We start from the raw sequence: 25,752 nt of genomic DNA on the forward strand, positions 1-25,752 counted from the left end.
CCAAGATTGCCCCATACAAGCTGGTAAGGAGATGTTGTCCAAAGGTCTTCAAGTGTACCCTCTAGCGGCTGGCCCAGCTATCCTGGCGCAGAACATCCACCGGCTGCCTCCTGCACGCCCCCTACAGGGGTTGGAGCAAGCAGCCTGAGGGCGCGCCCTGACGGGAACCCAAAGACCTTTTGGTGCAAGGAACCACACCCAACCCACTGAGCACACCGGCAGGGGCAGGTGGGGCCTTTAAGGGGCACTTATTCTTTGGGAAACACTCTTTAAACTACACAGGTTGGAGGGGGGGGGGTTGGAGTTTTAAGGGTGCGGGCCCCCTCCCTTCCTTTCCCCCACCGGGCAACGACCTTCTCAGGAGGCCCTGACCCTCCTCCTTTCTCCAGTTCACCTCCTCCCCCACCTCCCCTCATGGGCTTGAGCCACTGGGCCAGCGTGGGCTCTGGGGGACAGTGTGGGAATTCTAGGTGTCCAACTTCCTGACCTAAGTGCCCAGCCAGGCAGGCAGGGGGGTGGGGGACCAGCCTCTGGGTAGCAGCAGCCTCTGGAAGCACTGCTCTCAGCAGGCCAGGCATGCTCCCTGGCCTTCGCTGGCCCCTGGCCCCTGGCCCAGAGGCTCTCTACTTGATCAGCAGGAAAGCTGTTTTCCAGCTCCTGCTGTGTAGCGGTGTGGGCAGTGGGTGTCTGGTCAACCGTCTTTGGGTAATGATTCTTGGTAAATCAGCATCTGGGTATCCTCCCAGGCTCGGCCTTCTGCTCCAGAGGCACCGCCTGCTTCTGAGCCCTGTTTGGGTGTAGGCGTTGCTCTGGGGTGCCCAGGCAGGGTCTGGGGAGGCCCTACAAGGGGAAGAGTCTCTGCAGACCCAGAGAGAGCAAGGCCTCTCAGCTGGGCCTTCCTAGCATCCCTGGGAGTTTCCTCCCTGATTCCAGCCTCCTCCTCTCTTTCTGACCTGTTGACCCAGTTTTTCTAAATTCCGCAGGATCTCTGGTTTTCCCTCTCTGTTGCTCATCCACTCATTCAACAGCCATCCATTTGGTGCCAATCCTGGGCCAGCTCCTGGGATTCCAGTCAACACCAGTAACTGGGTTGGGTCCTGGAGGCCCCCTGCCCTGGCAGGGGCTAACCCTTTATGTGCTGGATTGCGGAGAGGTCTAGAGGGAGCCCTTGGAGGGCCAGGATAGCTGGGCCAGCCGCTAGAGGGTACACTTGAAGACCTTTGGACAACATCTCCTTACCAGCTTGTATGGGGCAATCTTGGTATTTTAACAACTAGTGAGCACCAGCTGGTTTCACCCTTTGGCCCAGCAGAGATCAAGACCCTTGTGAGGGTTTCCTGGCCCACCACCTCCTCTGGGAAGGCTCAGTCTATGGTTTTCCTTCGGCTCACCCAGTGATGGCAAGCTCTAGGTGCCCCCTCCTGCCTCCTCTGGCCCCGGAAGCTCTGATGGATTTGGGGGCCTCATCTCTTGCTCCTTCCGCCACCTCAGACCTCCTCTTAGGGCCCCTGACTCTGTCACCGCTCCCTGCCTGCCTGGCCTGGGGTCTGTCCAATCTTAGACTTTCCATCTCTAGTTTCCAGCTGTGACCAGCTGAGCACCTAAAGGGTAGCCAAGGGGAACCGGTGTCTGCTGCTTGCCCTGGCCCAGCCTGGCCAGGCCATCCATGGGGACCAGGGCTCAGGTTACTGAGTAACTCGGGGTTGCTTAGAGCTGCCCTTTATCAGGGTCACCTCCTCCCTACTCCCTGCTGTTTTGGCTTAGAAATCCCAAAGCCACTTGGCTCCCTTAGTTCCAATTAACTTTCTCCACACAGTTATGGGCAACAAAAGAGAAAAGTTGCAAAGCACCAGAGTTAAGGCATTTGTTTGTTCATGTATGTGTTGATTCATTCATTCACTCACGTTTTTAAAAATTATATTTTTATTGATTTGAGAGAGGGAGGGAGAGGGAGAGATAGAAACATCAGTGATGAGAAAGAATTAATCGACTGCCTCCTGCATGTCCCCTGCTGGGGATCGGGCCCACAACCCGGACGTGTGCCCTGACTGGGAATGGAACTGTATGTTTCCTTATATATAGGATAATAATATTCCCCTTGTGGAAATGTTGTGAGGATCCCAGATAATCGATGTAGAGGGCTGGCATTTCCTAAGCATTCAACAGATGTGATGGTTACTGTTCTCTTCTGCCCCTGCTTCTGGCTTCCTCTTCCTCCCACTTGCTTTGTCCACCCTCACCTGGAGACAGCGGGCCACCTGGCGGTGGAGCGGAGTTAACCCACTGGCCCCCCTTCCTCCAACACCAGCACCTTCACCCTGGGCTTGCAGCTTAGGTTAGCTCCCTGGAGGGGGCACCTGGGCGCGCTCCCGCCATCGGCCCTGGAGAGGAAAGGGGTGCACTCATTCATTCATGCCTTTGGCTGACCTATGTGTGCTCCGTGGGGGGCTCTCAGCGTGGTCTTCACCTTCCTTTCTTCTCAGCCAGATCATTTGTAAACAAAATTATCCTTCCCACATATTCATTCAATAAATATTTATCTATTTAAGTATTTCATTTCATTAACATTCAAATATGCAGCAAATATCTCTCAAGAACCAGTTATGTGTCAGGGACTATTCTATGCATTGGTTGTACAGCAATGGAAAACAACTGTTAGGAACAGGAACAACCACCACCACCCTGATTTTTCATTAATGTGCATCATTAATTTAAAAAAAATTTTTTAATTGTATTGTTTTAGAATGTGTCACTACTTGAAACTGGTGACTTGACTATGCACAGAAATCCGGCCAAATAGTCTGTAAATGCCAGAAGATGGAACAAACCCAGTAGGTCCTGGGTTTGGAAGATAGGAGACGGGCTGGGGCAGCAGGTCTCAGGGAAGATGCTCCCTGGAGTGAGCTGGGAGGACCCCTCCAGGGTTCTGACTCTCCCCTTCCAAATTCTACTTTTTCTTTCTTTCTTTTTTAAAATATATTTTATTGATTTTTTACAGAGAGGAAGGGAGAGAGGTAGAGAGTCAGAAACATCGATGAGAGAGAAACATCGATCAGCTGCCTCCTGCACATCTCCTACTGGGGATGTGCCCGCAACCCAGGTACATGCCCCTGCCCGGAATTGAACCTGGGACCCTTCAGTCCGCAGGCCGACGCTCTATCCACTCAGCCAAATCGGTTTCGGCCCAAATTCTACTTTTCAAGCTCTCGACACACCCAAAGCTCTGGATTCAGGCAGAAGTGCCACATCTAAGATGGGCAATAAACAGAGGCAGGTTCAGATGAAAACTATAGGAAGGTATAAAAAAACCCGGGGTTGCTTTACCTGTAGAATGGATGTCTTAGATTAGGAGATGAGGGCACAGGTGGTCCCCATCGTCGCCGTGGAATTGGCTTACTAACCGCTTGGAGAGCCCTGGCCAGTGTGGCTTGGTTGATTGAGTACCATCCTTCACCATTTGAAAAATTTGTTAACTTCCATGCAATGCACTTCTAAATAATTTGAGCCCTCCCTAGATATATGAGGACGCATTTCCTACTGGGTTGTAAGATTTGAAGAATACTTTACACACAATCCATACTAAAGGAACCATATTTCTGACTGGACAATAACAGAGGATGAGTTTGGGGAGCAGCAAAAGGTGGCAGAAGAGAAAATTCAAAAAGGTGCTTTACATTCTTTATTTTATATATTTCTCACAATAATCCTATGAAGTAGGTAGCTTTATCCACATTTTGAAAAAACGTAAGTTGGGAAATTTGTTTAAGATTCCACCATTAGTATGTGGCAGTGCTGGAATCAAATCCAGGCCTGTCAACTCCAAAGTCATGCTCTTGGCCACTGCACAACTAGCTCTGCAAGAAGAGCTAGTTCATTCATGTCCACACTATGACATAGTAAGGTCTCTCAGATAAAGTAATCTCCTCCGCCCTAGCCAGTTTGGCTCAGTGGGTAGAGCATCGACCTGTGAACCAAAGGGTCCCAGGTTCGATTCGGGCAAGGGCACATGCCCAGGTTGCGGGCTCGATCCCCAGTGGGGAGCATGCAGGAGGCAGCCAATCAATGATTCTCTTTCATCGTGGATGTTTCTATTTCTCTCTCCCTCTTCCATCCTCTCTGAAATTAATAAAATAATTTTTTTAAAAAGTAATCTCCTCCACCTACAGTTAAGTGGATAGTCAGATGGCCTCAGGCATTTTCCTGGCCACCAGTGTGACTGTCCTACTCAAACTGAGTATCTGTTCGCTCTAATCAACACTGTGTCTTCTGGGATCACTGTACAAATTTTTGTTCTAAGTATTAAGAGGAGATACAAAGGAAGAATATTATATTCATTTGACAAGTAATTATTGAGCATTTATTATTTAGCCTATCCAGTTTTAGGCACTGGTAATACAGCAACATTCCCACTTAATGGGAAATGCAGAACAAATACTTTCCAATTAACCAAGTAAGAGGAAAAAACACATACAACTAGAATCATTTTCCCAAATGCTGAGCAGCTAAGGCCTGGCTTTTAAGGGAAGGGAAGCAGGGCCTCTGACACACCTTTTCTGTTAGTAGGATGACTAGTACGCTGCTCTATCAGAACACCAATAGGTGTGGTGCCTGGGAAAGAATCACAGGATCACGTGACCAACAACCCGTGCTATTATTTTACTATTGACAATTTCACAAGTTCTCTCCAGCAGATCTTAGGCTGTTCCAGTTTTGGGAGGAAAAAAGTGTGAAAGGGTGTGATTCCTGTATTGTTCGTGCTCTCACGGTCCCTTCATTGGTTTGGAAAACAGCTGTTTCCATTATTAGTGTTTCTTTTTTTCGGGGGCGGGGGACACAAAAAACAAAAGCCACATAAATTTAACTAAACCTTAACAGTGTCCTACGAACGGGCAATTACTCTCTGTGTTCTGTCCACGTTTAATTTTTGCAGTATCAGGCCTTTTCCTTTCCTATGAGGTAATAGACCAGCAGTTGCGTGGATGAAAAGGGTAGGGGAGGCAATGGGCATGAAGAAACTCTCAAAGCCTTACAGGGAACTTGAGAAAATGTTTCGGATAGAATAATTCGGGAGAGGGGAGGGCAAAGAGGCCATCACCCTCTGGTACCACTCATAGCCTCAGTTTAAACATTTGCCTTAACTGGGTAAGGTCCAAGCAGAGCAACGAGTCCAGAGGCAAAAAAAACCCAAAAAACGACAACTCGCAGCGTGCCCCCAAGAAATGCTGGCCAGCCCGATAGAACTACAACTCCCATACCACCCCGCAGCCAGGTCTTCCCTCAACGGGCCGCTGAAGTCCCACCCCTTTATTCCTCCACTTGGCTTAGGCTGGAGCGAAAGACTGGAAACTGTCACGCCTTTCCCGGCCTTCGCGGCCCGAGAGAAGCTGAGCCGCAAGGCAGTCCAATGACCTACCTGCACTATGCATTGAAAGCCTCAACCCCACCCAGCACCCACCCTGTAGTTGACAGACATGCGCAATGGCGTGCGAGCCAAGCGCCCGGGCCTCCGCGCTTGCGCCTAGGATCGCCCCGCACGCGGCCGGGAGCGGCCGCTTTATTGCGCAAGCGCCAGTGCTCTCCACTTCCAGCTTCGCGCGCTCTCTACCGAGCTTGCCCCGCCGTTCTTGCGTGGGAGGCGGAGTTGAGAATGTCAATTGGCCCATTTTCGTGCCTGTCAACGATGTGGGTGCGGTGATTGGTGGCGACCCGGAGGGTAGCGGGTTGAGGTGTAAGCCCTGCGGAGGCAACGTTTTCTGGGCTTCTCTCAGGCTCCTTCTCCAGAAGCTTCTGCCGCTTTCCTCCGCTCTGGGTACCGGGCTCTGCATCGCGCCGCCATGATGGGCCACCGTCCCGTGCTCGTGCTCAGTGAGTTGTGGGGGAGCCGGAGGGAGGCCCCCTCTTCTCCCCGCTCGGCCGTACTTTTCGGGGTTGCCACAGCCCAGTCCCGCCGCGGTCCGGCCACGGTGGCTTCCAGTCATCCTCCTTATTTGGGAAGCCCTCGCTTCCTCGTTCCTTCCTTCCCTGAGCCCATTCCCGTCTTCACCGACGCAGACAGCCCTTCCCCTCGCCCAGCCCCTCGTCCTACGGCTACTCGGCTGGGATCCTTCCCACTCGGCCTTCGTTCTTCATCCCCCCCTTCCCCCGAACCCTTCCTTACGTGATTGTCAGTGTGTAGGTAAATGGATCATGTTTTTTGTGTTTTGTGTTTTTTATTTTCAGTTTGACCTAGCTTTATAACCTGGTCCATCCCTTAGTAGCCGGTGTGGCCTCGGCCATGTTGGTTGACTTGAGCGTTAACCTCTGTATTATTGGGGTTAACGGTATTTTCCCCGTAGAATCGCGAGGATCAAATGAATGAGTAGGTACACTGCCTAAGAGCGCGTCCGGCGGACGGCCAGTGGCATCCTTGTTCATTTTTCGGGATCAGCCGTCTTGCATTTCCGCTCGGCAACCCCCGCCCTCCCTCCTCCTCGAGTAACTGGCGGGTCGGCCTCGGATGCGCTGCCAGGACCCCCCGGGATCCCCTGCGTGGCCACCTTCCCACTAACCAGCCTGAGTTTTCCCGCGTTTCTCACTGGCTCTCCTTACCCCGTGGGAGCACCCCACGTTCCCTTAGGACTAGCAAGCACCCCGTTCATTGTTCCCCCCCCCCCCCCCCGCCGTGTGTTTCCATTCTGTGTGTCACGTCTGTGTGACACCTGCAAGACGCCAACCTCTGTGTGCTGAATGCTGTTCAGAGTTCATCCATGTTCTCTATGCCTGGGAAATAACTGTTTTCAGGAAAAATTCCGCTTAGCCCAGAAAAAAAACCTTTCTGATGAGTTGATGAGAAAGGTTTCTGCTTACTCACCACAGCCGGGAATGGGAACCTAAATCCTGAGAGTTGTGAAGGGCTCGCTTTGCGGGCCCTGGGTGGAAGTTTTAGATGTAAATGGTAGGGGGTGTATAGTTTGGAGAGAGGAGGGAAACGAGCATAGGTTTGTTGGTTTGGTTAGAACCACTGGCTCGTCTCCGTTGAGGGCCCTGGGGTGAGTGGTGTGTCCCGCATTTACCCCTGGCATTAGTGGCGGTAGCCAGTTGGGCCCCCTATTAAAATACATACACAGCCCTGACCAGTTTGGCTCAGTGGATAGAGCGTCGGCCTGGGGACTCAGGGGTCCCAGGTTCGATTCCGGGCAGGGGCATGTGCCTTGGTTGCTGGACACATCCCCAGCAGGGGGTGTGCGGGAGGCAGCTGATCGATGTTTCTAACTTCTCTATCCTTCTCCCTTCCTCTCTGTAAATAATCGACAAAATATATATTTAAAAAAATAAATAAAGCCGAAACCGGTTTGGCTCAGTGGATAGAGCGTCGGCCTGCGAATGAAGGGTCCCGGGTTCGATTCCGGTCAAGGGCATGTACCTGGGTTGCGGGCATATCCCCAGTGGGAGATGTGCAGGAGGCAGCTGATCGATGTTTCTCTCTCATTGATATTTCTAACTCTCTATCTCTCTCCCTTCCTCTCTGTAAAAAAATCAATAAAATATATTAATAAATAGTAAATTGGGGGGGGGGTGTTTGTTGTTGTTGTTTTAAATATGTTTTTATTCATTTCAGAGAGTGGGGGGGAGAGGGAGAGAGAGAAACATGGGAGAGAATCATTGATCAGCTGCCTCCTGCACGCCCTCCCACTGGGGATCAAGCCCGCAACCCAGGCATGTGCCTTTGACCGGAATCGAACCCTGGACCCTTCAGTCCGCAGGCCAACGCTCTATCTACTGAGCCAAACCAGTTAGGGCTGTTGTTGTTTTTTAAATAGATTTTTGTTATTGATTTCAGAGAGGAAGGGAGAGGGGGAGAGAGAGAGAAACATCAATGATGAGAGTCATTGATCGGCTGCCTCCTGCATGCCCCCTGCTGGGGATCAAGCCCAGAACCTGGGCATGTGGCCTTGACCCGGATGTGACCAGGGCCCTTCGGTCACAGACTGATGTTCTATCCACTGAGCCAAACTGGCTAGGGTGAGGCATTACTATATCCAAACATGGAATGACTATATCTTGCAAACTGTGTTCTCATTCCACAGGACACCTGGGGGTGGGGGCACGATCAATAATTGTAAGGAGTGTGATTCTCCTTATCCAAGCAGGAAAATATGAACCCTCAAACTCTTTCCCTTTGTACATAAAGCAGTGATTGCTGCTTTTTTGGGGTCACTAGCCTTTTGAGAATCCAGTGAAAGCTATAGATCCTTTTCCCAGACAAAAGTACATTATCTCCCATTTTCTCATATACTCTCAGGGATTTCCCTTTCCTACTGAGGCCCACTCATGGATCTCAGTTATGAATCCTAGCTGTAAATACATGAATGTTTGGTTAGAGGGAAAGTGGTGGCATGATTCCAAAGTTGAAGCATGGGTTGTTTCTTAGTATACCAGGAGTTGAAGTACAATTAAAAAACTATTTTTAAAATTTATTTATTGATTTTAGAGAGGAAGGGGGAGAGAGAGAGAGAGGAACATTGTTGTTCCACTTATTCATTCATTCATTAGCTGATTCTTGTATGTGCCCTTCCTGGATCTTTGATATATTGGGACCACGGTCTAGGCCAGTGGTCGGCAAACTCATTAGTCAACAGAGCCAAATATCAACAGCACAACGATTGAAATTTCTTTTGAGAGCCAAATTTTTTAAACTTAAACTATATAGGTAGGTACATTGTTATTAACTTAATTAGGGTACTCCTAAGCTGGCCTTTGCTAAAAACGTCCTCAGCCTGATTGAGGTACGTTTGCTGAGGTCGACCCCTTCCAACTCTCCCATCCGCACTCGTCTTGTATACTTGTTTCGTCTCCTTTCGTTCATCCTCTCTATATGTCCAAACCATCTCAACATACCTTTCTCAATCCTCAACACTACATCTTCTTTCACTTCAAAGTGTTCCCTAAAATTAGCTTAATAAACTTTACTTTTGTCACCCGCGCTCGATTTGCGGACTAGCACCAACCACTGCACAATGAGACTGCTGACTGACTGGCTCACTCAACTCGTGCATGAATAGCGTGCGCTGCTATCCCGCGGCCCGCCTGTGCCGCGTCTCCCGTTGCCCGACCGACTGACACCCCCCACTTCTTCTAACTCCTCTTCTTCAAAATAGACTTGCCCAGGCTGAAAACTGACTTCTGTGCATGGGCCACGAAGCTTCAATCATACTGCATGTGCGTGCCCACACGTGGTATTTTGTGGAAGAGCCACACTCAAGGGACCAAAGGGCCACATGTGGTTCGTGAGCCACGGTTTGCCGACCACTGGTCTAGGCAAATACGCTTCCCGGCCAGTTGCTTTCATCTACATATACACCCATGAAACGTGTGTGTTTTTCTTTCCAATGGTGGGGGAATCCATAGCTTATATGCAATGGTACAATCATGAGCTGTTGTCTTTTGTTTTACCTATATTAGGCCAGAATGTAAAGCGTGAATCTGGAAGAAAAGTTCAATCTGGAAACATCAATGCCGCCAAGGTAGCATATCTTTGAAGTTGTTTTAAGTGTAATAATTTTTCCTCAGCTGCCTTCCCTAGTATTTCTGTATCTGTTTGCAGTTAGGGAGAAGGAAGCCCTCCATCTCTGAATTAGGTCTAATAGCCTTCTGATTGTAACTTTTGCACAATTCCATTGCTGCATATTGTTTTATATTCTACTAGAGGCCCAGTGCATGAAATTCGTGCAAGGGGCTCGGCCCTCACAGCCCTGGCTTTGTCCAGAAGGCCATCCAGGTGGTGGTTCTGCTCTTTGGTCTAATTAGCTCTTTATTATATAGGATTTGTGTTTGTCTCTTACTAGACTGAGTTACTTGAGGGGAAGGGCTGTATTAATTCCCTTTTGTATTCCTAATGCCATGGTAGATCCTGGATAGGTATTTAATATCTTTTGAATGAAATAGCTCTAGGTCTGATTTAGCATGGTGTGAAGGCCACTTTCATGGAAAGAAATATTAAGACATGTATTTCCATTTACCTGGACTACTGGGAAACGGAAGCTCTGGAAGGCATGTCCCCATTTTTCTTGTGAAAAGTCATTTCTTTCTACATCTACCCTGAAAGTATTCCCAAAAGGGAAAAACAAAGGACAGAATTTAGCCACAGTCATGCTATATCTAAAGAGGCTGCCAGCCCTACTTTAGAGGTGATGTGGGTTACTGATGCCCCCTTTCTTAGCACACACGCTGACATCATCCTCTGATTTGTACTTACATCTTTTTCCTTTTCTTCCTAATAGACTATTGCAGATATCATCCGAACATGTTTGGGACCCAAGTCTATGATGAAGGTAAGGTTATTTCTTATTGAAACTCATCGACTACAGATTTTCTCTTATCTGGAACACTGAAATATAACTTTTGCTTTTGTCCTAGATGCTTTTGGATCCAATGGGAGGCATTGTGATGACTAATGATGGCAATGCCATTCTTCGAGAGGTGTGACTTTTCATTATGCTTTCTAACAGTTTAATAAAATACTCAAAAAGCTATGTGTAGATGATGATGAGTAGTTTCTTAGGGCTGCTGGAACAAATTAACACAACCTGTGTGACTTAAGTAACAAAAACTTACTCTTTCATAGCCTGGCAGCTAGAAATCTGAAATCATGGTGTCATGCTCCTAAAGACTCTAGGCAAGAATCCTTCTTTGCCTTTGACCACATCCGTGGCATTCCGTGGCTTGTAAACTCGGTCTCCTTAGTTGTCATATGGCATTCTCCTGTGGCTCTTACTATAAGTACACCAGTGGTTGGGTTTAGAACCTACCGTAATATTTGTATGACCTCATCTTAAATTGTTTATTACATTTGCAATGACTCTATTTCCAAATATAGTCACATTTACAGTTGCAAGAGGGAAGGATTTCAACATGTCCTTTTGGAGGACATAATTCAACCATAACAGTGGTGCTCCCAGTAAATAAGCTATAAGTTATTGTTCTGTTCTCAAAAAACTTCAGTAGTTCAGTTGACATAATACATTTTTTCCCTAAAAAGAAAGGGACTTGGAAAGGTGATTTACTTAGATATTTTGGGGGCCACTTTTCATCTTTCAAGCTATGGTAAAACAGAGAAAAAGGGAGTAAGTATGGAAGCAAGAAGCTTAAGAATTAGGGTCAAGAAGAGTGGATGAGAAGATCTTTGAGTAGTGTTGTTTTTAGTGGCAGTCTGCATTTTTCTTTTCAGATTCAAGTTCAGCATCCAGCAGCCAAGTCCATGATTGAAATTAGCCGGACACAGGATGAAGAGGTTGGAGATGGGACCACATCAGTAATTATTCTTGGTAAGAGAAGAATGGAAGTTTGATAAGGAAAATAGGATTGAAACAGGAGATTTTTGCCAGAAATAATATCTGTCTTATTTTAAGAAGGAAATTGTTACCCATCTACTAATTACAAATATTTAAATAACATGTTGTTAATTATCCATGTATTCTCTCCAATTGAGTATAAAAGATTCATAAGTAGTATAGCATGAGCTGTGTAAATCTGGTTGAATTAAAATACAGGCGATTCTCATAAGTCACAGTAAATTATATTCTAAAAGTCACCACAAACTAAATTAGCAAATACTAAACCGTTACTCCTGGGGGAAATATGGGGTTAGGTACCTGTCAGCCTCTGGTCACATTCAACTGATAAATATATATACCTTATTTTATGTGTTTTTAATTTTGTTTTAAAGACATTTTATCTAATATTGATTTATTAACACTGAGCTCATGGCCAATAGCATTATAATTCATGCCTAAACAAAGGTAATATGTTTTTTCTATAAAGCACATCACAGTCTTCTTGCATTTAAAAACTAGACAGCACTTTAGTGCTTATATTTGGGGGCCGTTCTAAACAGTGAAATCAACAAAATGAACAAAAACATTGTACTAAATATATGACATAAAGGGAACTTGCTTACACTGAGAGCTAAAACAAGGCAGAAGATTGTCTTCTTCAACCTCACCTGGGAATGTATTCATTGAGTGATTCAAATTTCTCATCTCTGCACATGTCTGTGATTGACCATGAAAGTGATATAAATACCTATTTTGGCATTACAAATTTTAGTGAGTAGTCAAATTGAAAATGAGTCTTGATTGTTACGTTTTACTGACTAATCGTTCCACTTATAGGATCATAAAGGATCACTTCTTAAAACTTGGTATATTGCTTTTACTTATTGTATAAGTTTTAGGTTGGTGAAATTTTTATAACAGAAACATTCATTTGTATTTTATTTAAAAAATTTTTGTAATTGATTTTTAGAGAGACAGAGAGAGGAACATTGATGTGAGAGAGAAACATCAATCGGCTGCCTCCTGCACGCTCCCTTGACTGGGGATTAAACCCAAAACCTGGGTATGTGTCTTGACCGGGAATCAAACCACCACCATTTGCTGTAAGGGATGATGCTCCAACCAACTGAGCCACATCGGCCAGGGCCAGAGCATTTTTTAAAAAAATACATAATTTTATTGATTTCAGTGAAGAAGGGAGAGAGAGGGAGAGATAGAAACATCAATGATGAGAATGAATCATTGAACGGCTGCCCCCTGCATGCCCCACAATGGGGATCGAGCTTGCAATCCAGCATATGCCCTGACCAAATCAAACCATGTGACCTCCTGGTTTATAGGTCTACACTCAATCACTGAGCCATGCCGGCCAGGCCAAAAGCATTCATTTTTAAAAATCTGATTGCAGCAGCAGTGTTAGGCAATGAGGAAAGAACTATATTTTAGTGATTCCAATTTCTGGTGTTGGCTCACATGCCTAAATAATAGAGTCCTACCTGGCCACTGGACTCTATTAAAAAAATTATTATATGAACTTTTTATTTTTTTAAATATACTTTTATTGATTTCAGAGATGAAAGGAGAGGAAGAGAGAGATAGCAATATTGATGAGAAAGAATCATTGATCAGCTGCATGCCCTACCCTGCATGCCCTACCCTGAGGATTGAGCCCACAACCTGGGTGTATGCACTGACCGGGAATGGAACCCTGGCCTCCTGCTCCATAGGTGGACACTCTACCACTGAGCCACACCAGCCGGGCTATTATATGAACTTTTTAAAAGGGGACATTTTAAATTATTTCTAAATTGCCTTTGTGTACTGCATTTTGAGAATAGTGATTTGGGTGGGAAATTTACTTGTGTCACCACCAACTGATCACATCTTTAGATTAAATTCTGTTGGGGATTGGGAATTACATATGACCAGTTCTGTACTCTAAAGAAAAACTTGGAGGATGAAACAGGAAAGACTTCAGATGCTTTCTCATTTTTGGGGGTAGATGATGATCTTTAGATATCAGGCAGAATTTTCTAGCTAATAAATCTTAGTTGAATCTCCTGGAGATAATAGGTAAGTTAAGTATTCATGAATCTAGGTATCTCAGATATATGTCGCTTTAAAAAAGAAAAAAAAAGCGGCTAGCGCCATTTTGGGGCTCAGCCCATCTGGTTTTCCAGATGATCTAATCCTATATAATAAAAGCCTAATATGCTAAGTGTCCGACCATTCATTCGACCAGACGCTATGATGTGCACTGACCACCAGGGGACAGACATTCCAACCAGTAGGTTAGCTTGCTGTTGGGGTCCGGCCGATTGATACTGAGCAAGACTGGCCAAACACACCCTGGAGCCCTCCCATGGTCTCTCCCCAGCCCCAGTTGTGCACCGGTGGGGTCCCTCAGCCTAGCCTGTGGGGTTTGGGCCCAACCAGCTCTCTGACATCCCCTGAGGGGGTCCCGGATTGTGAGAGGGCACAGGCCAGGCCAAGGGACCCCACCGGTGCACGAATCTGTGCACCGGGCCTCTAGTAAAGTCATAATTCTTTTTTTTTTTTTAAATATATGTTTTATTGGTTTTTTACAGAGAGGAAGGGAGAGGGATAGAGAGTTAGAAACATTGATGAGAGAGAAACATCGATCAGCTGCCTCCTGCACACCCCCTACTGGGGATATGCCCGCAACCAAGGTACATGCCCTTGACCGGAATCGAACCTGGGACCCTTCAGTCCGCAGGCCTACGCTCTATCCACTGAGCCAAACCGGTTAGGGCAAAGTCATAATTCTTTACGAAAGGAAGGGAGAGAGGGAATTTTGCCATCACTAAAGACATCTTCTATGTTACTGTTCTATTTAATGGCATATCCTTTTTTTTTTTTAATTCTTTATTAAGGTATTACAAATGTGTCCTCATCCCCCCCTTTGGCATATCCTTTTTAAGTTAACCTTTTTTTTTGTTAATCCTCACCTGAGGATGAGGATATTTTTTCAATTGATTTTTTAATGCTTTATTTTATTTATTTATTTATTTATTAATATATTTTATTGATATTTTACAGAGAGGAAGGGAGAGAAATAGAGAGTTAGAAACATCGATGAGAGAGAAACATCGATCAGCTGCCTCCTGCACATCTCCCACCGGGGATGTGCCCGCAACCCAGGTACATGCCCTTGACCGGAATCGAACCTGGGACCTTTCAGTCCGCAAGCCGACGCTCTATCCACTGAGCCAAACCGGTTTCGGCTCAATTGATTTTTTAGAGTTGAAAGAATGGGGGGTTGGGAGGAGAAACATTGATGTGAGAGAGACTTCAATTGGTTACCTCCGGTACCTACCCTGACCAGGGCCAGGGATCAAACCTGCAACCCAAGTACGTGCCCTTGACTGGGAATCGAGCTCTGGACTCTGGTGTGCGGACTGGCACTCTAATCACCAAGACACACTGGCCAGGGCTCTAAGCTAACTTATTTGAGCATCTTGTTAAAATATTTGATTATCTTTCAGTATACATGGTGGTCACTTAGAAATTGGTACAAAGTATTAAATTCAAACATTTGAGTACATGATAAGGAGTATGCATGCAAACTTGGGCATATTTGTGTAAATTTAAAAAATTGATGCCTGTGGGCAGGTAGTATAAGCAACTTGTGAAAAACCAAATACGTTTACATTTCTCTTGTTAAATTACTTTTTTAGAAACAAGCTTTTGTATTATTTTGTGTGTGTATTAATTACAAAGTAAAGACAAATTTGAAAAGAAAGGGACATTTTACTAATAATTCCTCTTCCAGAGGGTAAATTTTGTACATTTTTTGGGTATTCTTCCAGGTGTAAGGTTTTGTGTTCTGTTTTTGTTCTTAGTACCAGCAATTTGCATCCAAGGTGTTGAAATAAGTCAATTTTCTGTTATGTGTTTTTCTTTGTTTTAGAGTTTTTGGAAAAATGTTTGCCTTTTGTTTGGAAAAAGTGATAACATATATAGTTAGATCAAGAAAATAAACCATAGGATCAATTTTTGATCATTTTATAATATGTACAATGAAGGTATTTTCTTTATTAGTTGCCTTGTACAAAGTGTACAATTTGGCATAGTATTTACAGCCAAATGGACTATTTTAGGACGAAAGGTAAGATATCTCTAGAAGCATAATGAAGTTGCCTTTATATCCAGGTACTTTTTAAAACATTATGGTGTCTGTATCCTTTTTCAGCGGGAGAGATGCTCTCTGTGGCTGAGCACTTCCTAGAGCAGCAGATGCACCCAACGGTGGTGATCAGTGCTTATCGAAAGGCATTGGATGATATGATCAACACCCTTAAGAAAATCAGGTACTACGGGAGGACCAGAAGTGGGTAGGATCAACTATGGGAGGCCTGGAAGAACGATCTGTTCTTGGGTGAAACGAAGTCCAGGTATATCACACACTGTGGTTTAACCCTTTGTATCATTTTGTGAGGAGGAACAAAGGGGAGAACAAAATGTAAAGGATAAGTGAAATAAAAGTTTTAGAAAATGGCAAAGAATACAAAGAAGCCAAATAAAAAGGAACTAGGTTTAATTCTTTGTTACATTTTGGTTACATGTTATCTTCTGGTTCCCATGTTAGGCACTATGGTGGGAAATGTGTAGTAAGTAAAGTAGACCTACCTTCTAAAAGCTTAGATTCTTTTTAAAAATATATATATATTTTTATTGATTTCAGAGAGAAAGGGAGAGAGAGAGAGAAACATCAGTGATGCGTAATGAGAGAGAATCATTGATCAGCTGCCTCGTGCATGAGCTGGCAACTCGGGCATGTGCCCTTGACCGAATTGAACCCGGGACCCTTTAGTCCACAGGCCGAGGTGCTATCCACTGAGCAAGACCAGCTAGGGTTTTGTTGCTTTTTAAAGACAGGAGTTTAACCACCTCATTCTATTTTTAATATATACATATATATATATACGTATGTATATATGTATGTGTGTGTGTGTGTGTGTGTGTGTGTGTATTTTTTTTTTTTTTTTCAGAGAGAAAGGGAGAGGAGGATAGAAACATCAATGATGAGAGAGACTCATTGATTGGCTGCCTCCTGCACACCCCCTATTGGGGATTGAGCCCACAACCCGGGCATATGCCTTGACCAGGAATTGAACTGTGACTTGGTTCATGCGGTCGACGCTCAACCACTGAGCCATACCTGCTGGGCCGAGGTTATGCATATTGATCTTAGAGAAAGAGAGAGAACCATTGAGTGACTGCTTCCTATATGCACCTCAACCGGGGACTGAACTCACAACCTAAGCATGTACCCTGACAGGGAAGCGAACCCATGACCTTGCAGTGAATGGGACTACGTTCCAAACAACTGCGCCACACCGGCCAGGGCATAGTTTAGATTCCTATGGGGAGAATAAGGAGTTAGATAACTGTAATAACAAGTTTTAAAATATCCTACCATATGCATGATTATAACTAATTCAGCCAGTATTCTAATAAAATGCTGTGGCCCTAGCCGTTTTGGCTCAGTGGCTAGCATCGGCCTGTGGACTGAAGAGTCCCAGGTTCGATTCCGGCCAAGGGCACATGCCCAGGTTTCGGACTTGATCGCTAGTAGGAGGCGTTCAAGAGGCAGCCAATCAATGATTCTCTCTTATCATCATTGATGTTTCTATCTCTCCCTCTCTGAAATCAATAAAGAGATATATTTTAAAAATAATAATAAAATAAAATGCTGTGAAAGATGGTAACTGGGACTGAAAATGCTATTTAAATCCCATGTAGTAATCAAAGAACTTGTTAATCTTTTTGCTGAGTGCTAATAGGGTAATGAAAGGAATATAGAAACTCATGAATTCTAACTTCAGGGAATGTTATACCCTGACCTGTGTGGTTCAGTTGAGGTCACTGGTTCAATTCCCAGTCAGAGCACATGCCGGGGGTGTAGGTTCAGTCCCCAGTAGGGGGTGTGCAGGAGGCAGCTGATTGATGTTTCTTTCTCATCCATGTTTCTATCTATCTCATCGATATTTCTATTTCCCGCTTCCTTCCTATTTTTCTAAAATCAATAAAAATACATTTTCACACATATGTAATACTCTTTGTAATACTTTAAACAATAAATAATAAATAAGTAAATAAATGTTAAAAATAAAAAAAAAAACATTTTCAAAAAAAATAATTAACTTAGGGAATGTTAGTTAAATCACAACATGCAGAATGCAAAATTCTTTTTTTTTTTTCTTTTCAAAATTGCCAGTACTGATATGCAAAATTCTTTTGATTAAAAATAAATTGTTTTAAGAGTAAAATCTATAATGTTCATATAAAATGTTCATATAAAATGTTCATATAAAATGGTTGGATCATTGGGTACATAAGTACCTAGTAATTTGGTAAGCTTTGTACCCGTATTGTACTGCCTGCTATTATAAAGTATATGATAATCTATCTGGCACTCTTAGGGGATGAAGAGTTTGATTTAAATTATTTTTATGAAATAAACTTTATAAGAATGTAGAGCCGCCCTAGCCGGTTTTGCTCAGTGGACAGAGTGTCGGCCTGTGGACCTAAGGGTCGCAGGTTAGATTCCAGTTAAGGGCACATACCTCAGTTGCAGGCTCCTCCCTGACCCGGGCCCTGGTCAGGGCTGGTGCAGGAGGCAACCAATCGATGTTTTTCTCTCTCATTGATATTTTTCTCTGACTTGCCCTCTCTCTTCAGCTCTCTCTAAAAATCAATGGGAAAATATCCTCAAGTGAGGATTAAAAAAATAATAATAATTTTTAAAAAAAGAATGTAGAAATACCCAAAGGATATGAGTGTGTGGAGCTGAATCATTAGAAAGCTTTTCTTTTTATCAAGCAATAATTGCATATATATCTTTGATAATACTTTTGGAGCTATTGCTTCTTCCCTAAAATGCATACTTCAACAATATTTAGTGATTGTATATTATGTGCCTTACACTGTTTTTATAAGAGTTAAGTAATATGTGAAAATTTGGACAAGATGATATCAAAGAACACTTACAATTTCATTTTATGGTTCTAAATGTTCTTTTTTTTTTTTTTAATATATTTTATTGATTTTTTACAGAGAGAAGGGAGAGAGATAGAGAGTTAGAAACATCGATGAGAGAGAAACATCGATCAGCTGCCTCCTGCACATCCCCCACCGGGGAAGTGCCCGCAACCCAGGTACATGCCCTTGACCGGAATCGAACCTGGGACCCTTCAGTCCGCAGGCCGACGCTCTATCCACTGAGCCAAACCGGCTTTGGCGGTTCTAAGTGTTCTTACCATGTACAGATTTTCTTAGGGGAGACAGACATGTAAAAACAATAAACTCTATGTGGTGCCCCATGCATTAAGGTGCTACATAGAATAGAACCAGGTGTTCAAGTGGATAGTACAGACCAACGCTGGTTATTTTGTAGTTAATCCTCACCTGGCGATATTGTTTTCATTGATTTTTTTTTTTTTTTTTTTAAGAAAAATGGAAAAGAGGGAGGGGGGGAGAGAGAAACATTGATGTGAGAGACACATCGATTGGTTGCCTCCCTCATGTGCCCCGAGTGGAGTGGGAATTGAACCTGCAATCTAGGTATGTACCCTTGACAGGGAATCAAGCCCATGACTCTTTGGTGCATGGCCTGACACTAACCACTGAGACACTGGCCAGGGCTGAGGCTGATAATTAAGAGGAACTCAGAATTTGCTAGGGGTCAGGTTTCAAAAACCAAACATTTTTTGACCCAAGTTGTAAAAGTTTTAGAATTTTTATTTGGTTGAAGCAGAAGGTGAAGAACAAATTCTTTTACTGAAAGTCTATATGTAAGTGTAGAAGAGTTGTCAAACATGGGAACAGATTACTTGGAGGATTTGATATACCTTTCAGGGATGGGTTAGTTGTAATCTTGCTGAAAAGGGAGAAGGATGGACAAGATTACTTGATGTCACTTTTAGTTTCCTACAAAGGAACAGATTCCCTAATTCTGCCTTTTGACCCATTATTAGCATCATTGAGATATAGATGAGGGACTTTCTTAAATATACAAGACTCCTGTTGAGCATATTACCTGTTTTTCTTTTCCCCAGTACTCCCGTCGACACCACTAACCGAGATATGATGCTGAACATTATCAACAGCTCCATTACTACCAAAGCAATCAGTCGGTGGTCCTCTTTGGCTTGCAGCATTGCCCTGGATGCTGTCAAAACTGTACAGTTTGAGGAGAACGGTCGGAAGGAGATTGATATCAAGAAATACGCAAAGGTGGAAAAGGTAAACTTCCAATTAATACTTTGGAGACAAATTGTTTCCTAGCATGAGTCATCCCACTTGTGGATGAAATAGGTTTAAATCAGAGCAATATATCTTTATAGTTATAACTAGGAAGAAGAATATTTGCTGCCTGGGAAACAAAAACTTGATAAAGGGTATTCCTGGAATAATTCTATTACCTTCACTGCTGTCCGTACACAAAGTTTATAGGGGCTAAAGAAAGGTTTATTGGTGTCTCCATGTTTGTGTATTTGTGTACATATCAGCCACTTGGTTGGTATATAAAGAAAGGCTCTACAATATACTGTTAATAATCCCCAGAATGCTTTCTGCATCTCCCTATTAATTTAAGATCAAAAAGTAGCATTAATAGACCAGCTAGTGTGGTTCAGTGGTTGAACATTGACCTATGAACCAGGAGGTCACGGTTCGATTCCAGGCCAGAGCACATGCCCGAGTTGCGGGCTCAATTCCCATTGTGGGAAATGCAGGAGGCAGCTGATCAATCATTCTTTCTCATCATTGATGTTTCTATCTCTCCCTCTCCTCCAAAATCAATAAAAGCATATATTTTTTAAAGTAGCATTCATATCTTGTGGCCAGTAGATGGAGCCCTGAGCCTAAAATTCTGTGGGAATATCTTTCAGGAAGTAGAAATCTGAGCCCCTTGTGATTAAATATTTGTCAGTCTCTGTTTCTGAGTCTCACCTGATCTTCAAATTAGGTGTTATGGTCCAAGATTGATGTGCCTACTAGAGGGAAAAAAATGTGATTGTAAGAGTATTTGTTTTTGAGGTTCATGGAAGAATGATACTTTGGAAACTCAAAATAGTGACCCTTTGGGAAAGATGAACATTTGGGAAGAGAGTTGAGAAATTGTCTCCTCCTGGTTGTGGATTAAAGTGGATCTTTTGCGCAGATACCTGGGGGTATTATTGAAGACTCATGTGTTTTACGAGGAGTCATGATTAACAAAGATGTGACCCATCCACGAATGCGGCGCTACATCAAGAACCCTCGCATAGTGCTGCTGGATTCTTCTCTGGAATACAAGAAAGGAGAAAGCCAGGTAAGGTTCCTGGTTCTATTCCTTAAACTTCATATAGGAATCTAACTATTAATATGTACATGGGAAATAAAAGATATGTTTGTTACATGCCTACTAAGTGTCAGTTACTGACCTTTATATGTAATTTCTGATTCTTAACAACAACCCTTTAAGGCAGTTGGTTTTGACTTCCATTTTACAGATGAGGAATCTAAAGATCAGAAAAGTTGGATTAAGGAACACAGCTGATTACTGGTCAAATCAGGGTTTGAAGCCAGCTCTGTTTGGCCTCAACTCCACACTACCATGTCACTTTTTCTAATGCATCAGTAGAACATAGAATAGTAGTTAATTTAGTTTTGAAGTGCTAAAGGAAAATAAAACAAAGTAGTTGGAGGTTATTAAATAAGGATTGTGAATAAGAATCAATTTATTATGACTTTCCACCCACAGACTGACATTGAGATCACACGAGAGGAAGACTTTACCCGAATCCTCCAAATGGAAGAAGAATACATCCAGCAGCTCTGTGAGGACATTATCCATATGAAGCCCGACGTGGTCATCACTGAAAAGGGCATCTCAGGTAGGATTCCACTCTTTAAAAGTATTTTTATTGATTTCAGAGAGGAAGGGAGAGAGAGAGAAACATCAATGATAAGAATCATTGATCAGCTGGCTCCTGCATGCCCCCTACTAAGGATCGTGCCCAAAACCCAGGCATTTTCCCTGACCAGGAATTGAACCAGGACCTCCTGGTTCATAGGTTGATGCTCAACCACTGAGCCACGCCGGCTGGGCTGGACTCTACTCATTTTTTTTAGTCTACTGTTGAGGTAGAAGAGAGTGGGTGATTGCCCCTCTCCCCATGTTGGCATAGATTGAATATAATAAACATGTGATGGTTAGGGTACATTGAGGATCTGAGGATAAACCAGTTCAGAACCCAGGAGTTCTGGTTTTGAGCTTACTTCTGCTCTTGGGTTTGCAGATTTAGCTCAGCACTACCTCATGCGGGCCAATATCACAGCCATCCGCAGAGTCCGGAAGACAGACAATAATCGCATCGCTAGGTGAGTAGGCCAGGTAAAAATAAGATTCTTCCTTTCCAAGTATTTCTATTTCGTAGCTTCATAATGCAGTTGTCATTACCTGAAAAGGTCTAACATAGGATACAATCAGCCAAATCAGTTATAGGCCTTGGGTGTAGCTCTCTGCCCTTTTCAGAAGTCCTTTAATCCAACAGTTGTCTAATGTATGAGTCTCTTCTGTACTGCTCCTAACCAGTAGTGACCAGCTTCTACTTAGATATCTCTGGTCGCTACCTTGGTGTAGGGGTCTATTACAGAGTAGCATGTTTTTAACTAGCTCAGAATATAGCAGAACCATCAGCTTCCTTGATTGGTCCTCAGTTGCTGTTAATGAAACTTTAGATTTCACTCACTACTTCTGCACTGATGCCTGTGTTCAGATACCAGTAATTTTTAATGCGAACTTATATACATAAAATATAAGCCTGCCTCAACATTACAGAGTATATCATAGATCCAAATCGATTTTTATACTTGAGCTTGCTCTGAAATGGCTCTGGGCATATGCACATATACTTAGTTGATTGTCTACACGTCCATGAGTGGGGGAAAAGAATGACAAATAAAATGTTAGTCCTGCATTTATTAAAATTGGGTCAGACATATGCTTAGGTACTTATTCACCTTCCTCCTTACTTGCCTTTGCATCATCTTTAGTAGAGTCCTATTATTGGCTTTGAAACTAACTAGGTATACAGAATGAATTCTTCTAGAAATGACTGTTGTGTGGTATGTTCATGTTAGATATGTGTAAGAGCTCATTTGTCCAAACTGTACCTGGTTATAGTAGTTGCCTTAGCTGGGCACACTTTTATTTATAAAGCTGAATTAGTTTAGGGAAACTTACTTCACTTACACATGTTTGAAAACCTATTTCACCAGGCAGCCAAGACCTCTTGAATTTTAGGTAGCAATGTTTCTAGCAGTCCACTTTTGCCCTTATCCCCAGCCACAGACTCTAGGGACTAGGAAGATGAGTAAAAATAACTGAAATCATCTAGTTCCTCCTCCTCCCTCATCTAATCAATAGAGCCTGTGGGGCCCGGATAGTCAGCCGACCAGAGGAACTGAGAGAAGACGATGTTGGAACAGGAGCAGGCCTGTTGGAAATCAAGAAAATTGGAGATGAGTACTTTACATTTATCACTGAGTGTAAAGACCCCAAAGCCTGTACCATTCTTCTCCGGGGGGCCAGCAAAGAGATTCTCTCGGTGAGTCAGCCTTGAAAGTGTGACTGAATTTCTTGAGTTTCCCAGAGGGCTTAAAATCACCCTGTTGTTCATGTATAGCTGTTTAATTTTGATCTGTAGCCACACATATCTGTCTCTCCTGCTTTCTTCAAAAAAAAGAAAAGGTTTTTATTGATTATTATTTTTTTTTTTAGGAAGAGGAAGGAAAGGAATAGAGTTAGAAACATCAGTGAGAAAGAAATATTATCGATTTGGCTGCCTCTTGCACACCCCCTCCTGAGTGTCAAGCCTGAAACCCAGGCATGTGCCCAGACCATGACCTGGAATTGAACCAGTGACCTTTTGGTTCCTGGGTTGACGCTCAACTGCTGAGCCACACCTGTCAGGCCTGCTTACTTTTTTTTTTTTTTTTAATATATATTATTGATTTTTTTACAGAGAGGAAGGGAGAAGGATAGAGAGTTAGAAACATCGATGAGAGAGAAACATCGGTCAGCTGCCTCCTGCACACTCCCCACTGGGGATGTGCCCGCAACCAAGGTACATGCCCTTGACCAGAATCGAACCTGGGACCCTTGAGTTCGCAGGCCAACACTCTATCCACTGAGCCAAACCAGTTAGGGCAGGCCTGCTTACTTTTTAAGTATATTCACATTCTTGTAAAACAGGTCTCCAGAACTTTTTCTGGTTCGCATCTTGCAAAACTGAGACAGTATCCATTGAATAGTGATTCATCATCCCCCAACACCTGGTAATCAGTCATTGCTTCCTTATTTTTTAAGTTGAAATTACTTTTTTTCCTTTGTTAATCTTCACCCAAGGATATTTTATCCATTGATTTTTAAAGAGTGGAAGGGGGGGAGAGAGAAACATCAGTGTGAGAGAGACAGATCGATTGGTTGCCTCCCACATATGCACCAACTGGGGCTGGGGATTGGACCTGCAACCCTGCGGAACACAGGCAGACGATCTAACCACTGAGCTACTGGCCAGGGCATAAATACTGCTTTTTTCCCACCTCAATGAGGTTAAGTAACTTACCCAAAGGCACATAGCTAGTAAGAAACCTAACTCCACAGAATAACACCTCCGTCCCATCCCCAGCCCTTTTGCAGTTGCAGTTACTGTGTTTGCCCAAGGTAACTAGCATCTGCCTTGTCCAGTAGGGATTCCAAGGACCTTTCTTAGTTGCCCTTGTTGGTGGGTTGCTGAACTTGGCCGTCAGGAAGTCCTTTGGTGCCTCTGATTTGTCCCTGAGTCATCGAGCTTTTGCTTCATACTATCTGTTTGCTTTCCCCAGGAAGTAGAACGCAACCTCCAGGATGCCATGCAAGTGTGCCGCAACGTTCTCCTGGACCCTCAGCTGGTGCCAGGGGGTGGGGCCTGTGAGATGGCTGTGGCCCATGCCTTGACAGAAAAATCCAAGGCCATGACTGGTGTGGAGCAGTGGCCATACAGGGCTGTTGCTCAGGCCCTGGAGGTCATCCCTCGTACCCTTATCCAGAACTGTGGAGCCAGCACCATTCGTCTACTTACCTCTCTTCGGGTGAGTTCCTTTTCATGCTGTTCTCTTGATGGGGTAGAGAAAGCTGTGTTTGGCTTGAGGATGGATGACATCTGTCTATCCAGGTTCTCTTTTATAGGTTGCTTCCTTAATATCTCTGCTCCTAATTTTTGACTTGTTTGTTGTCATTGCCATTTCTTCTTATCTTGTCCTTCCCAATCCAGTGTGTTTGGTTTAGTTTTTTACCTAATGTTCCCTGCTAGCTTACTTATTCCCAGTGTTTCCCCCTTTAACTGTTTATGCTTGTTCCAACTACAGGCCAAGCATACCCAGGAGAACTGTGAGACCTGGGGTGTAAATGGTGAAACAGGTACTTTGGTGGACATGAAAGAACTAGGCATCTGGGAGCCATTGGCTGTAAAACTGCAAATATATAAGACGGCAGTGGAGGTGAGGCACCCCAAGGCAAATGCTATACTGTTTATTCCCAGATAACCAGAAACCAGTATGTTCAGTCCCGTCTTGAAGGGAGGGGGTATGGAAGGCAGAGTATTCCCACAAAGATCCGCAAGGAATTCCATTCCCCCACTTACCTTTAGCTCATATAAAAAGGCAAGGTGCCCTGGCTGGTGTGCTCAGTGGTTAGAACATTGGCCCGAGCACCAAAGTGGCAGGCTCAAGGGCACATACCTGGGTTGCAGGTTCAATACAATCGGGGCACACACAGGAGGCAACCAATTGATGTGTCTCTTTCATGCCAATGTTTTTCTCCCCTTTCCCTTCCACTCTCTTTTTTTTAAAAAATCAATGGAAAAAATATCCTCTGGTGAGGATTAATAAAAAAGCAAGGTGTACAAGCTACATTCCTGGCTTAGGAAGAGCTGCATTTTAATTTAACACTCTGAAAGGATAGCTTTCAGATAAAATGGTAATTGTGGAGGAGGAGCCGGGTGATAATGTCCCTCCCTTCTCTGCTGACCTCGTTGGGCCTGTGGTTTTTCTCCTAGACGGCAGTGCTGCTGCTGCGGATTGATGACATCGTCTCAGGCCACAAAAAGAAGGGCGATGACCACAGCCAGCCGTGCGGGGCTCCTGATGCTGGCCAGGAGTGAGTGGTGGGCAAGGTGACCTCAACACACAGAGCCAACAGTCTCCTCCTCGCCTGAGCCAGACGGCCAGGGACACTGTGGATGTCTTTGTTTGGAAAGGATCAGGTTGAGGGGCAGCCCCAGTCCCTTTCTGTCCCGGCTCAGTTTGCAAAAGGCACTGACATGTAATTCTTCTCTATTGTAAGCTTTCCATTTAGTTTGCTTCCGATGATTAAATCTAAGTCATTTGA

General features: G+C 44.1%; 1 protein-coding gene across 1 annotated transcript; it reads left to right on the forward strand.

The window, feature by feature from the left end:
- Positions 1-5,834: 5,834 nt before the first annotated feature.
- On the forward strand, positions 5,835-25,752 carry CCT3 (chaperonin containing TCP1 subunit 3). The gene is made up of 14 exons (XM_036343597.1): positions 5,835-5,865; positions 9,442-9,503; positions 10,260-10,310; positions 10,396-10,458; positions 11,207-11,303; positions 15,526-15,643; positions 19,394-19,580; positions 20,500-20,649; positions 21,082-21,214; positions 21,620-21,701; positions 22,750-22,930; positions 24,210-24,455; positions 24,732-24,863; positions 25,421-25,752. Exons 1-14 carry the CDS (start codon positions 5,835-5,837, stop codon positions 25,523-25,525), a joined length of 1,638 nt encoding a protein of 545 aa, XP_036199490.1. The 3' UTR covers positions 25,526-25,752.

This window comes from Myotis myotis, unplaced genomic scaffold, assembly GCF_014108235.1.
Source record: "Myotis myotis isolate mMyoMyo1 unplaced genomic scaffold, mMyoMyo1.p scaffold_m19_p_18, whole genome shotgun sequence".
Lineage (NCBI taxonomy): Eukaryota > Metazoa > Chordata > Mammalia > Chiroptera > Vespertilionidae > Myotis > Myotis myotis.